The sequence below is a fragment of the Platichthys flesus genome, chromosome 5, assembly GCF_949316205.1.
Source record: "Platichthys flesus chromosome 5, fPlaFle2.1, whole genome shotgun sequence".
NCBI lineage: Eukaryota > Metazoa > Chordata > Actinopteri > Pleuronectiformes > Pleuronectidae > Platichthys > Platichthys flesus.
In genome coordinates this window covers 10,051,774-10,065,570 of record NC_084949.1, presented here as the reverse complement: position 1 = coordinate 10,065,570, position 13,797 = coordinate 10,051,774, and the positions used below count along the sequence as shown (strand labels likewise).

The 13,797-nt window shown below is 41.6% G+C and overlaps 1 protein-coding gene across 3 annotated transcripts; it reads right to left on the bottom strand.

Moving 5' to 3' along the window:
- Window positions 1-1,127: 1,127 nt before the first annotated feature.
- Window positions 1,128-12,694, bottom strand: dennd1c (DENN domain containing 1C). Of its 3 annotated transcripts, none has more exons than XM_062388574.1 (23): window positions 12,567-12,694; window positions 11,969-12,033; window positions 11,384-11,427; window positions 10,250-10,299; window positions 10,042-10,161; window positions 9,887-9,956; window positions 9,714-9,794; window positions 9,560-9,625; window positions 8,152-8,205; window positions 7,937-8,047; window positions 6,865-6,965; window positions 6,745-6,790; window positions 6,540-6,641; window positions 5,767-5,892; window positions 5,147-5,248; window positions 4,796-4,886; window positions 4,672-4,712; window positions 4,521-4,571; window positions 4,376-4,423; window positions 4,164-4,271; window positions 3,846-3,928; window positions 2,951-3,164; window positions 1,128-2,873 (listed from the first exon to the last, which is right to left on the bottom strand). In XM_062388574.1, the coding sequence occupies exons 1-23, from the start codon at window positions 12,581-12,583 to the stop codon at window positions 1,875-1,877; spliced, it is 2,790 nt and encodes a 929-aa protein (XP_062244558.1). In that variant the 5' UTR covers window positions 12,584-12,694; the 3' UTR covers window positions 1,128-1,874. The 3 variants fall into 3 exon arrangements, with proteins under 3 accessions (XP_062244558.1, XP_062244559.1, XP_062244560.1); XM_062388575.1 differs by having other exon boundaries at window positions 6,540-6,638; XM_062388576.1 differs by lacking the exon at window positions 9,560-9,625.
- Between the last annotated feature and the right edge of the window lie 1,103 nt (window positions 12,695-13,797).

The window sequence follows — 13,797 nt, the reverse complement described above, 5'->3', positions numbered from 1 at the left end:
ATCGATTTATCAAGAACAATTTGTTTGTTAATTAGACGTGTGTGTGTGCGCGCCATACATTCTCGTGTTGTGACATTAAAATGATATTTTCCTCTTTTTCATACACACGGACAACTCACAATAAAAACAATAAACATTTTATGGATTCTTCCCTGACCCTCACTCAGGTTTCATCATAATCCCTCCACTAGCTGTTATGTTATGCTGCTAACTAATGCACAAATGCAGATGAAAACCTTATTGCAGAGACTGACAACCTGCAAGTGATCAAATTCCCGAAAAACTGACCCCTCTGACATCCTGACCTGTGTGCGCTTCCCTCCCCAGCTCTCCATCACTATGGCGACGCAGGTGTTGATGCCCCCTGCGGTGTCGGCGCTTGTCTCCGCCGCGCTCTCCCTGCTCAGCTTGACGCTGCTGCTGCTGCTGTGTGTCATCAGGAAAAAGCGGAGGATGGAGGGAACATACAGGCCCAGTGCGGAGGAGAGGAAACAGACAGGAGCGGCGGGATCTGAGAAACCCGGCCTGCCTCTGCCTCTGCCGCTGCCCAAAGAGGAACGACTCATATGATGGACGCGGCCTTGCGTGCCTTCTTTCCTCTGTCACTGTGTAAACCCCTGGATCAATTCCTGCTGGTTTCTATTGAAGCGCTGCTGCTAATCACCAGAGATTATCTACGTTTGCATTCTGCACCATGAATCCTCACAGGACACTTTGTGCTGCACTTTTTCCTCCCCGGTGACGACACACAGACTAAATGGACTGTCCAGTCCAGAACCTGTTTCACTGCATTAGAAGACGGAATATGTCATGAGTTAATATTCCCTTTTCTTAACTAGGTATTCCCTGTGTTCTGCCACATGAGGGATATGAGCTTAAGTATATTTTGTATTTGTACCGAGATCACTGTAAGTGTATATTTATATGTATAAAACTTTTCTAGATTAAGGATATTGATTAAAAGAAAATGACTGTGATGCACTCAACTCTTTGAAGCTCAATTTCATATTAAAAATGTCAAAATCCATGTTCATAGTGTTCTGTAAATAAACCAACGATGTGCACACCCAGTGCTGCAGCTCTTTCTCTTCATTATCTTGGAGCATGGAAGGCCGGGGGAGGCTCGATTGTTCAAAATGTAAACTTTATTCTGTACAAGTAACCAAACATGCGGTAATTATCCTCAGCATTATTCCGTTTCTCTGGGCATTAGCTCATAGAGACTTTCTCTCACACACACACACGTGGTTGCAGAATACTCACATACTCGCGTATCTGACAAATGATCCCTCATAGTAGCTGTAGCTGATCCGTAAACCAATCAGTGTCGTCACTGTTAACACATTCATTTAGTTCTTGTTTTCAGCCATGCTTCCAGTCCGTCCATCAAGTAAACAAGATTCAAATAAACAAAAAAATATTCTCACTATTTATCACTTGGCAAAAGTTTGTGTCCTGAAGAAGGGGTTTGTCGACCTGAGCCACACGGTGCTGTAGTTCATATAGACTCGACCACACATAATGTAACTGCAGTTGAAAGTTGACATCAATAAATGAACTCTTTACTCTTGTTTTGTTTTAGCTAAAGAAGTGCTCGACTGTTCTTGGAATGTATGTTTTTTGAAAGACCCTTAAGGTCAAAGGTGACTGGCCTCACAAAACATGAACATGATGTCTCAAGTCTGCCTTTAGGGAATTTCTTCAAATTTTCACCTCATGAGTCTGGAAAAAATATATAGTAATGTAGACTGAAACGGCTCTGGTGGTTGGAAGCGAACAACCGCAGTGTGGCAATTCTGAATAACATCTTCATTAGCAACAACCAGGGAAACCACATGACTTGTCACCACTAACAACAAACAGCATCGTCCTCTTTAAGCTTCAAATCTCTTCTTAAGTTCAGACACTTTGTTGAGTGGGGAGTCTTCCTCTTTATGCACCTCCGGGCAGTCGTTCTCCTCTGATGGACCGGAGTGACGTGGCAGGACATCTTGAGTTTGTGTGTTCTCCTTGCTCCACAGCACGTTGCCCGGTCTCCCAGGTTCAGCCGAGCCCTTGGTGCTGGACCTCACCAGAATGCTCTGGCTGGATCCTTGACACTGGAAGCGTTCTACAGCAGACAGCACTCTCGGCGTAGAGGGGATTTGTCTTAACTCTCTCTCTGATTTATTCACTGCTTCTTCACAACTTTTTTCCTGGCCAGCTGGAGGTTGAGGGTCAGCGGCGAGGCTCTGAGGCCCAGGAGAAGCTGTGCTCTCTGGATTGGCTCTCTCCTGTTGTCCTCGCTGCTCTTCTACCGTGTTGCGATCTTGGGGATTCAGTTTTATAAGTGTGTTTAAAGATCCTTTTACCTCTTTTTCTTTGTCGACCTGGTTCTCACTTTTATCTTCTATTGCTACATCTGTTTGTATTTCATCTGTTTCTCTGTGTCCTTCAGTTACCTCGTCACTCTGATTTCTCTCATCCTCCCTCTTTTCTGTTAACCCTTCATCCTCTCGCTTGTCTTTCGCTGGTTCCTCTCCTAGGCTCTCTCTCATTTCCTCACCTTCTTTCTTTCTCTTCTCCTCCAACTCCACTTCATTAAATGTATTTGTGTTTTCTTTTTCTCCTCCTGGCTTCCCATTTATCACTACCTTTACCTCTTCCTGCTTCTCTCCATCCTCCCTCTGTCTATTATTTTCCCCTTTTTCACATCTCGCCAGAAGACTCTCTGACTCCTCATCCTCCGGTACCCTAATGTCTAGGTACGGCCAATCAGAGTCCCCCGTCATGTCTGACAGCTCGTCTGTGGTGTCCAGATTCCAGCTGTGCAGGCTGCCACTGCCGCTGATGGAAAGACACAAGCTCTCCTGGCTGGGGTTGACTCGACCAAACTGGAATCACAGAAACAGCCCATGTTAGACTATAGTATTTATGTGTGTGTGTGTGTATGAGTTCCGTTTCTTCTTACCTTTGTGATATAATCATGAGTGTCTGGCCCGAACAGATCCAGGCTCCGGGTGCCGTACAGCACGCCGCGGTCATTGTAGCTGCGGGAGCTGAGGGTGTCAAAAATCTCCCCGAGCAGATCCATCTCCTCCGGGTCACACAGCAGCGTATCTTCCCCCTCGTCTTCATCCTTCTGGAGCTTAGAGTCAGGCTCAACCACCGGCTCAGACACAGCTCTAAGAGCAGAACAAATGATCACATAAACAGGATATCATCATGTTTTACCTGGGTTTCCCTGTTTCTCTGTCTCTTAACTCACTTGCTTTAGGTACATCCAAATATAATTTAATACAATATAATATAAAATGTATGAAAATGTATCCAATAACCCATTGACAGTTTAGTACATCTTAGTTACCTTCATATGGAGCTGGTTTTACTGTTGGGTCGAATAGGAGTTTCTTAGAACTTCTATTGATTGTCTGGTTTATTCTCAGTATTAACTTATTCTTTTGCCAGCTTTTAGTAAATGTTCAGCCGCAGAGATAAATGTGTTTGCTCATTCAATAAAGGTAGAAAAAAACCACATTCAGCAATGAGCACTTCTTTTCTTTTTCCTGAATACAATATATCCAGTTTGTTGGTTTGTTTGAATTCTGGACGGCTCAATCTGTTAAAATACATCTTATTTTGTAAACTCGCCATTTGTTTGTGTGCAAGCTCTTACTTTGAAAGAATAGTTTGTAACTACAGCTGTGAGATAAATGAATACAGGTAAAACACGTAATAAGTCCCTCTGAAATTAATTGGACTAAACCTGCAAAAAATCCAAACACTCCAGTAAAGTACATGCCTCAAACTACATTAAAGTACAGTATTTAGGTCAGTGTAATTTGTTACTTGGCAACCCTGCTCACCCATCCCATGTATCTCCTGTGTCCTTCAAGTTGTCCTGGTCTCTGGGGGACCTGAATTTGTGCAAGGGCCGACGGGGACGTGGCTGATAAGAGGCGACAAAGACACAAAGCAACATCCCCTCAAACAACATGACAAATGTTGGGGTGGATCACAATGAAGCAAAAGAAACAGGGCAACACGAGCAGTGGGAGACAGTGGAACAGGCATGAGGGGGTCATTAATATACGTGGTCGGGATCTCCAATTGAATAAGAATCTCAAAATGAATGAGGCTGTTGTGTGCAAATGGACGTGTGGTTGTTTTGAGAGAGGTCTGACCTTCCCAAAGTGCTGTGTGATCGGCAGGCGATCCTGCAGGCAGTCAGATTGTCCACGGCGATGTGCCACTGATCCTCCTCTCTGCAGGGTGTGGTCTTCATTGTGGTCCTGCAATGCACACACACAAACAGGAAGGAGGGAAGAAGTGACACGGCAAACTTCGGCAGAGTTTGTACCAAACAAAGCGGATGCCCACATAAACACGAGCCCACCTTGTGCAACAGCAGGTTTTTCAGACCAGACTTGGTGAGACCTTTGGCCTGGGAGGGAATAAAACAGATGATGAGTAGAATTGTGTTGGCGCTGCACACAACATTCACCTGCTGCACCCCTCCCAACACAAACACCTCTACTCACCCTCATGTGAGCTTTGGACCTCATGTTGAGGATTAGAGCTCCTCCTCCTTTCTGTCAAGAATGGAAACGCAGCAGTGTTGCACTTTTGAACAAGTCGGGAAAAAAAATGCCCAAATACAAAGGTGTATCACTAAAGGTAAAAATAACTTACCTTTAAATTACCAACTAACTGCTGATACGATTTGCTTGTTCCTGCAGATCAACAGATATACACGGGATAAGTGATAAGTGAGTAATAGAACATTTGAGACAAACTAATATTCAGATACACACACCAGCTGCTGCTTCACGCTTTAGGATCTCTTCCTCGAAGAGGTCATCTGGTTCCTTTCCCTTGTTGAGAATATCCAGTCGGCCATCTATGAACTAAAACAAGACAAATATTATTTATTATTCACTGGACAGGATAATTTCAACAAACTGTATTTTAGAGTCAATTCTTTGGCTTTAACCACGTGGACATCTCAAGTCTGATATAATATAACCAAACGGTTTAGGTTAAAATCAAAGGATGCTTGAAACATTAATTATAACCAGCTTCAACCTTTCACTTCTGTTCTCTGCCCTGCGACCTCCTCACTGTTTAACTGCAGTATTTGTCCAGCAGAGGGCAGTGCAGGGTTTACCTGTTTGAAGAGCTGTAGGTGAACAGCACTCTGTAGAAACTGCCTCATACTGGGAGATTTGTGATCTAAAAACATCTTCTCACTGAAACATATTTCCCCTTCCTGCAAAGAAGAACAGAGAGAGAGAGATAAAGAGACAAAATAGATAAACACAGGCCTTCTGCTCTGACCTGATAAAGCAGAGTTGTAAATGTACCTATTCAGCTGAGAATGAGGAATAAGCGAATTCAACGTCATGACCAACAACAAGACCCAATCACCAAGTGGTTCTGAGTGTCTACATCATCGTTTTCATCCAGACAACACTGGAGTTTTCAAACTAAAACAGGGCCAACAGTGTTTCCAAACATCTCTGTTTCAGTGGCTCTAAAGCTCCGGAGTAGTATGGACACCACATGTGCCTCTAGCAGAGTTGGTGTGCTTTCAAATGAAAATGGATAAATGTGGATGAATCCTGATAAGGTCAAGTCTACACTGATTGGCCAGTACTGTAACTTTCCAGACCCATCACGTACACAAGAAACCTATTTGACAGACTTCAGGAGAGAAAACCTGAGAGAAGCAGAATATGTCTCCTTTAAATTGCCATCAATTAATTACCCGATGAGTGAGTGACTGACCTTTTGAGTCTGCAGTGCGTCCCTGTAGCCTCCGAACAGCAGAGCCTGAGCTTTCAGGAAGGCCAGAGAGACTCCGCAGCCTGGAGACACGGCCTGACGCTTCAAACACAGCTTCAGCCCAGACATCTGAAAACAGTTTCACCGACACAGCTCTGACATTAATCTTGGATGAACCTACAGTGCTACTGTTGTAAACTAATCACAATCAAAACAGCAACTTTCCATCAAGTGAAGATGTGGAAGGAGTGTATAAGTTGAAAGAGGGAGGAAACGTTTGGTCTTTTGTCTTTTGTCACTGCGGTAGTTCTTCCATCCCAGTAGCTTTCCCTGGGGCCAAGGGATCATTTCAGTCACTTTTGTATTGTCACCAGAGCCAGATTTACACGTCCCAAAATGTACGTGCCAAGGTGATTTTACTATATGGCTTTTGTTCGAATGTTTTGGGGCAGATTACCGAACACCCAAACCTACAGCTGCTGCAATGTTTGAATATATCCAAAATAACTACAGTGTCTTTACTGGTTCTAATTACCTCACCTTGGTTCTTCACATATGGAGAAAATGCAAAGGCATGTCTAAAATAGACCTTTACTTTCAAGTTCAGTTCCTGTGGTTAACACTCATCGCCTGGTTCTGTGCTACAGACCATTATCTAAATATAGCATCTAAATAACTTTCCAGTCAAAATTCACTATGATACAAACAAAACAAAAGCGAGACTCATAAATAATCACAAAAAAAGCACACAATCCTCCACAAAGAGAATGTATTACCACATCTGAAGGTATCCTTTTAAGGTCGTCAAAGGGCGTCTCTAGAGTGTTTGTGTCCACATTTAGAATGACAACTTCTTCCAACCCTCGACTCCTCACCTTCTGTCAGACACACACAGACACATCTTATAATCATTTACATCACAAACCTGCTGGTAGATTTGAAAGGTTTGGTATTTGACTGAAGCAGTTTTCATCAGTTTACCTCAGCTAGACTGGTGTGGACCCCTATTAGGTAAGGCATAGGAGCACTGCAACCAAATGAAAAACTTGTATTAATCCAAAGTCAGTGCACAGGAGGCTGACGGGATGGACAGATTCTTACCAGCAGTAGTCCAGTAGGTGAGGCGGCAGGATAGGTATGAAGATGTGTTGCCAGTACATGGGGAATAACATAGTGCTGAATGCGTGCACACAAGACGTCAGCTACAAAAATAAAAAATGGAAGGCAGGTTTAGACAACAACAACGCACAGGACACACAAACATGTCCGTGTGGTCCAGTCATGCTGGCCGGTTTGTGATTTCAAGGCAGCACAATGACGGAGTTTATGTCCATTTGTCTGTTTGATGGTTTGTTTTTATGATGAGTATTAGGGCCATTTTTCATTTTCAGAAGAACAGGATTTAAGTCCCACTATTCAGATAATAAATTCATAATTTAATGACAAAAAGGGCATAAATTCCCAAATAAAGAAATAACCAGTACCTGATGGAGTTTCGCTCATTTTGGCTCCCAGTTTCAATAGAAACTATGAAACCCGTTTGAGTATCATTCAGATGTAACAAACTGCAACTATGAAGTCGACCACTATCAAACTTCTCTTCCTCCACAAAAGAGGCCACTTCCTCCAAGTCCGCATGGTTCTTTTTTTAGAATAGACACAGTTTCTTGCTCAATCTGTTCAAAGTCTTTATATTTATGATGGTATGGAGCTGATAAGCCAAAAGATGGAATATTTTGTAATATTTGAAACTTATACTAAAGCATAACTTTAAAAGACGCTTTCCCAGTTTCACTGCAGGCGACAGGCTTACTATTTCTGCTATTTCCTCTCCAAAATGACATGTGGCCTAAAATGATGACTTATTTCGTTATAAGTGGACTGAGATCTATGAGTTCTTGAATTGAATTTGATCTAAGAGGACTGTTGGGCCTTGGTGAAGGTATGTACTCTAGATGCCATTCTAGTTCTTATTGCAATATTTCAGCATTCATCAGAAGCTCGGGTTGTTTCTGTCTTCACTGGAGGTTAGTAATGTGCTGAAGGGTGAACAGTTACGGTTGGACATTATGTCAAGTATTGTTTCAAGAAAGGAGTAGTGCGTTTCCAGAGAGTGAACACAGGGGCAAACACAACATGATAAAAATAGTAGAATGACTAATGTGATTCTTACAGTGCTGAGTTTGCTGGCAAAGATCAGAATGCGTCTCTCAAACAGCATGCTGGCGTAGAGCTGGAGCAGGTTCCCCACATCTACTGCCACAATCAGCTCTGTTAAGTTCCTCTGATAAACACACACACACACACGCACCAGTTTAAATGGGCAAAGTATTTTGCACAAAACCCCCTTTGCTTTACGAAGGATTTTTTTTAATCTGACAAACTCACATTTTCAGGGATGGAAGGGAGACTTCTGGGGTCTGGAGCAATAAAGTATGGAACCTGGTCAAAATGAGTGAAACAGACAAATGTTAATAAACCTGTGACTTAAATGAAAACATATTTTTTTGATTGATTAGTATTTTCAGCATCATTCAGACAAGTGAGCATCAAAGGTTAGAGGATCAGACCCTGGAGAATCATTCCAAAATTCCACGTCCTTTACTGTTGTTGTTTTTTGCATCCACTTTTGTTAGGATGCGGTGGTGTTTGTATGTAACACAACTTTCTGTAAGACCTTCAGCAAATCCAACCCCTGATATTGTCCTTCATTGTGTTTACACAGGCTTTCATCACTAACTGGGTTACTCATCCATTCCTGTGCTGGATTAAACTTTGTCTTCACTTTCAAACAACACTGAATTAAAGCAACACTTTGTGACCTTCAATGAGCAGCAGCGCCCTCTGCAGCCAGACGTCGTGATGAATCGTGTTGGGCTAAATTTCTAACGATTAAGTGGTTTTAATGGAGAAGAAATAACAAAGCCCATCAATCTCTTGACTGGAGCTCTGAGTGTATATAATGACTGTGAGAGAGTAAACCCACTTACTGAACTGAAACACAACTATACAGAGAGTATTTGTCATGATCCCTGGCTTCCTGAATCAGAGGAGCTGTTGCTTAAAAGAATACACCAAAGAATTATTTTAAAAGTTTACTCGAGGAACATGGCAGATAAATGCTGGTCTTAATTACTCCTTTGACGCCCTTTTAATCGATCTACAGTTTGGCTTCACTCGTGAACTTACTTAAGAGTGGGAATGAAAGTGGCTCCATTATCACAATTCCAAGTCAGTGAACAATCAATCTAATTCAGAAGCTACTAGTTTTAGGTTAAACATTTTTACATAGTGTGGCTTTATGTTCCCACTAATGCAAACTACTGTTCTTGAATCAATAGTAATACATTTTATTTGCTGCTACCATGCCAATCATGGGGTATTGCAAAATCAATTAGGAATAAAATATGAAAAATGGGTTAAAACCTGAATAATATTGTCTATATTTTCCACCAGGGAATTGTTTTAGGTTTTGAATCTTTCAAGAGGAGGATTTTCCATTTTGGAATGAAATGCAAAAATACACTCAGCAGTGCCTTTGAGGCATAACTCGTAAGACAAAGGATTTTGGGGATGAGGTCAGTAAAGTCACGGGTTATGAATACATACAGTCAACTGACACAATTTAAGATGTTAATGGTGTTAAGTTTGATTGATTTGAGGGCTGAGAGACAAGGTTTTAGTCGGCACACATCAGGTTTAGTCAACAGGCACAGACAGCTGAAGTTTCCAGCAGGAGTTAGTTTGTCTCTGCATAGCAAATGTTCCAGACCACGTGAACTCCAGCAGGACTCACCCCCTCTTGACCCTCCGGGTGCCCGACAGGGTGGGACACCCCTTTGCTGACCAATAGCTGCTCTCCCTCAGAAAAAAACACAACACGCTAACCACCGACAGAAAACAGTTCTGAGGATTCACCCCTGGGTGTTATTGGCTAATTAGAGATTTACCATCTGCAGAGTGACAGATCCAGCTGCCAGTGGTAGGGGCTGATGGTAGAGAGAAGCCAGCAGCGCCTTCATCTCATTGGTCTGGTGAGAAGACAATGTCCGTTACGTTAATGATACCGTATGAAAGACTAATGTAGAAGCAGAAACATTAGACACAAGCCGTGGAAACTCACCTGTCCCTTTGTCAGGTAATCAGCCAAGCTGTTGAGAAGTTTGTAAAACACTTCAAACCAGGGAAGGTAACTGGATTTGAATGGAAGAAAAATGGGTTTAATTGAAGTGCTAGAGTCATGGGTGAACATTCAGACACATGCACACACGCACGTACCTGAGTATGCAAAGGCAGGTCTGCATGCTGTTGGCGAGACGACAGAAGCCGAAGCGTTGGCATCCCTCAAGGTCAGTGAGGACGAAGGTGAAGTGCTGCACAGCCACTCCAGCCCTCACTCTGAGCAGATGAACAGGGTTGGACACATGGAAAAACCGAAACAGTCCAGAAGCTTGAGTGAGTTGCAAACCAGCCAGTTTATACTCACCTCTGTATGTCATATGGGAAGCAGAATCTAGGTAGCGTCTTAAAGGACTCCTAGCAGAGAGGAATAAGCAGAAACCAATCAGCTTGAGTGGTCAGGAGTCTGTAGCCGTGCCGGTGGATCTGTGAGGCTGTAGAGGCAGATGTTTGTTGGAGTGTCCTGCTGCTATTTCCAATTTTACGTAGTTTTTGTCTGGGTGATTTTGTAAGTTATTCGGCAGGATTAACAAAAACTACTATTAAATATTAGTCTGGATCTGAATAAAGGGCCGGATTTTTGATTTTTTTCCCGGATCATTAATGGTCTGAGATGTTTAGGGGACCGATAATTATGACTGTGTGCAATTTGATGCAGATCCAAATAAAAAGACAAGTACATGTCAGGTTGATGGTAATGTGATATGTTTACTAAATAAAAGTTCGGGGCAAATACTGCAGCTAAATGAACAATCGGTGGATTATCAACATTGTTAACAGCTCACCATGAGGGAAATATGAAACAACAACAAAATTATAACTAGAATGTCACTCAGTAGAGCACATAGCTCAGCCAAGACCCAACAGTCCCCTTATCAAACCCCACATGTAAACATAAGCTCCCTGGTGGAGGTCAAAATTCCTCCTCTGGGTATCATGATTGTGTGATGATAAAAATTGTGGCAGTCCATGCAAAAGGTTAATTAAATATTATAATCTGCACCAAAGTTGTGAATGGACAAACCAATTGAGGCTAAAAACAAGCTGCGAGGGTCATAACTTCCACCAAAAAGGTTAATGTTTTCATTGCTGTTTGTCTGTTTGTGGGTCAGTTTGTCAGTTCATGCAAAAACTACAGATCTTATTGAAACTTGGTGGAAGGATGGGCAATAGGCCCAGGACCAAACCATCCAAACAAAGGGGCGGATTCAGGATTCTATTTTTGCTTTACTTTCCTTAATGTTGTGAAACTTTGGGGTGTTTTTGTCATTTTCACTAATTTCACAGGGAATAATTTATGAATATTGATCGAAAAAAACTGGCATATTTAGGGAACTGATATCTTTGGTAGACTCTACCCTACTGAGTGTCATTTTAGTTTATGATGTGACATTATATCCACAAATATAATGTTGTAGGAGCAGGAGACATGTATGACTACCTCATCACTGAAGTCCTCTGGAAACTGAAACAGCACACCAGGATCTGTAACAGTCAAAGAAATTAATGAACATCTTCGCCCAGTTTTACAAGGCAGAGAGAAAATAAAGTTTATGTGGTAAATGATAACATATGGCCAAATTCAATAACTGTCGCATCACAATAAAAAGATGTTTGAACCCCTTCATTCCGTTCGTTAGTTGCTAAGTCCTTCACATAACCACGACATGTTCTCATCTGTTACAAATATGGCTAGACTGCAGTCTGTGTGGTTTGACTGATCACGTGACAGGAAGCACAAGAGCAACTCTCAGCTCTACAGAAACACCCCACACTGAGTCTTAACGTTGTGCTGTTTCGTGACACAGAAATGATCTAGAGGTGCTTTTTGTTTTTTGGAGCCAATCTCAGAGGGTGCTTAATAGTTGTGCCATGTGCCAAGCAGGAAGATGACGAGCAGAGTCAGAGGAAAGTGTTACAGGAACAAGTTTGTATCAACTTCTCTTTGACTGACAAATCACTATGCTCTTGTAGGTCACTCTCCCGTCTAACCTGGCCCTGCGGGGAATGGGGACAGGGGCCTCACCTTTGTCTCTGGCAACAGGACAAGTTGCTTCAAAGAACCAGTAGAACGTTTGCTCCGGGTTTTGTCTGACAGCAAAGAGATAGATGTTAGAGACGTTTATAAAGTGTATTACCCATCAAACACATTTATGTTGAATTTAATGAATATTTTCAGCACTCACAAATACGGAGAGAGTTAAGTGTGGTTACATTCAAATATTCATATGGATAGATAGATATATAGATAGATAGATAGATGGATAGATGAAGGTAATGCAATTTAATGAAGGTATCGGGCATATAGCACACTAAACAAGTTGTGACAATTTAAGAGCAAAACTACAAATTTTTAACAATCAAGATTATAAAAATTCAGAGTATAATAATAGAGAGAAAGAGAGAGAGCTCAATGTTCATTATACAACTTTATGTATTATTAAACAACCTGGTTCTTGTGAGTTTTGATCAAAAACTGGTCCAACACGAAATGTATTAAAAGTGATTTGAGGCTGCTGCAGGAAACTTCCTGTGCAGCTGCGAGAGGAAGTGATGAAAACCACAAGAACAGAGTGATGATGATGATGAAAGTAGAAGATGAAAAATTACTTGATAAAACTTACTTCAGTCTGGAGCCCATGCTGTCCGAATGTGCTCGTGTCCATGTGTTAGTCCAGGGGGGCAGAGAGATAAGTGGTCCACCCTGATGTGGTGTGTATGAAGATAGAGGACAGCAGAAGCAGCAGTCTGCACAGACAGCGACAGAGTGAACCAACACTTCCTGATTTATCTCATTATGTGTGTTGTCAATGTATGTGTGACGTCTGTTGTACACCACCTCTTCTCATCTCTCCATTGTTCAGCCTTTACGTATTGGAAGGTTTAGATCGTATGTATCTGCATGAGCAGCAGTTGGAATGTCCTTTTTGTAGAATAACATTTTTGCATTAACAAATATCACTGTCTTCCTGTGATTTAATTTCTTTCCATAGCACAACTTTTAAAATGTAATCATCTATTATATAAATTGGAATGACCATTATTAAAAAAGTGATCTCAACATTGAAGCGGTTTGTATTTTGTTTGAGGGTTGTATCGACGTATGTTTTTTTCCTTACTGTACTTTAATACATTTACCATTAATCTGTACCTTAGTTAAGTAGAAGACTATATTAATGAAGGGAATATACTACTCCCTGCAAGTACATTGACTTTTAGTAATTTTATATTTAAAAGCAAGAACCCAATTTCTTACTTAAACTCAAGTTGGAAAGTTGTTGTGGCACTTTTAATAATACAAAGTATATTTAAAACCTTTTTTTCTCGGGTTGAAAAGTAGATGCTTTTGAGGATGTCTTGGTTATACTTTTACTTAAGTTAATTGGTTGAGTATTCCCTCCGCCACTGTGTATAAACCAGTATTGACCACAGGACTATTTCTCCCTTAATGATGGGGTCTAGTTATCTTTCAAGGAAACCGACTGGGTAAATATTCTATCATATCAGAACATGTGCCGATAGTGCTTTCATAACGGAAGAGGCAACAGAGTCCAGATCCTGCTGAGGAACCCAACTGCCAGAGCTCACACTGCCCCCTTGTGGTGTAACATTACCCAATCTGTGGACAATACTGGTCTCCATTTTAGATCCATGCTGACATCACGAGGAAAACCTGAATAAGTCGCTCCTTGGTCGATTCGGTTTAGTTCATTAACTGTTTAATCTACATTATTCAATAGAAATATATTTTGGGGCTGTTGATCAGAGTAAGAGTAAGCTGACGAACAAATTGAAACCATCTCCTATATTAACATATTTTAAAAAGAATAAAAAAATGTTATGCATCAACACAAA

Coding starts and splice junctions, on each gene's coding strand:
- dennd1c (XM_062388574.1), bottom strand. Junction 8,206..9,559: donor ACCCGGAGGGTCAAGAGGGG/GTGAGTCCTGCT, acceptor CATTTTGACCAG/GTTCCATACTTTATTGCTCC. Junction 2,874..2,950: donor CTCATGATTATATCACAAAG/GTAAGAAGAAAC, acceptor CTGTGATTCCAG/TTTGGTCGAGTCAACCCCAG.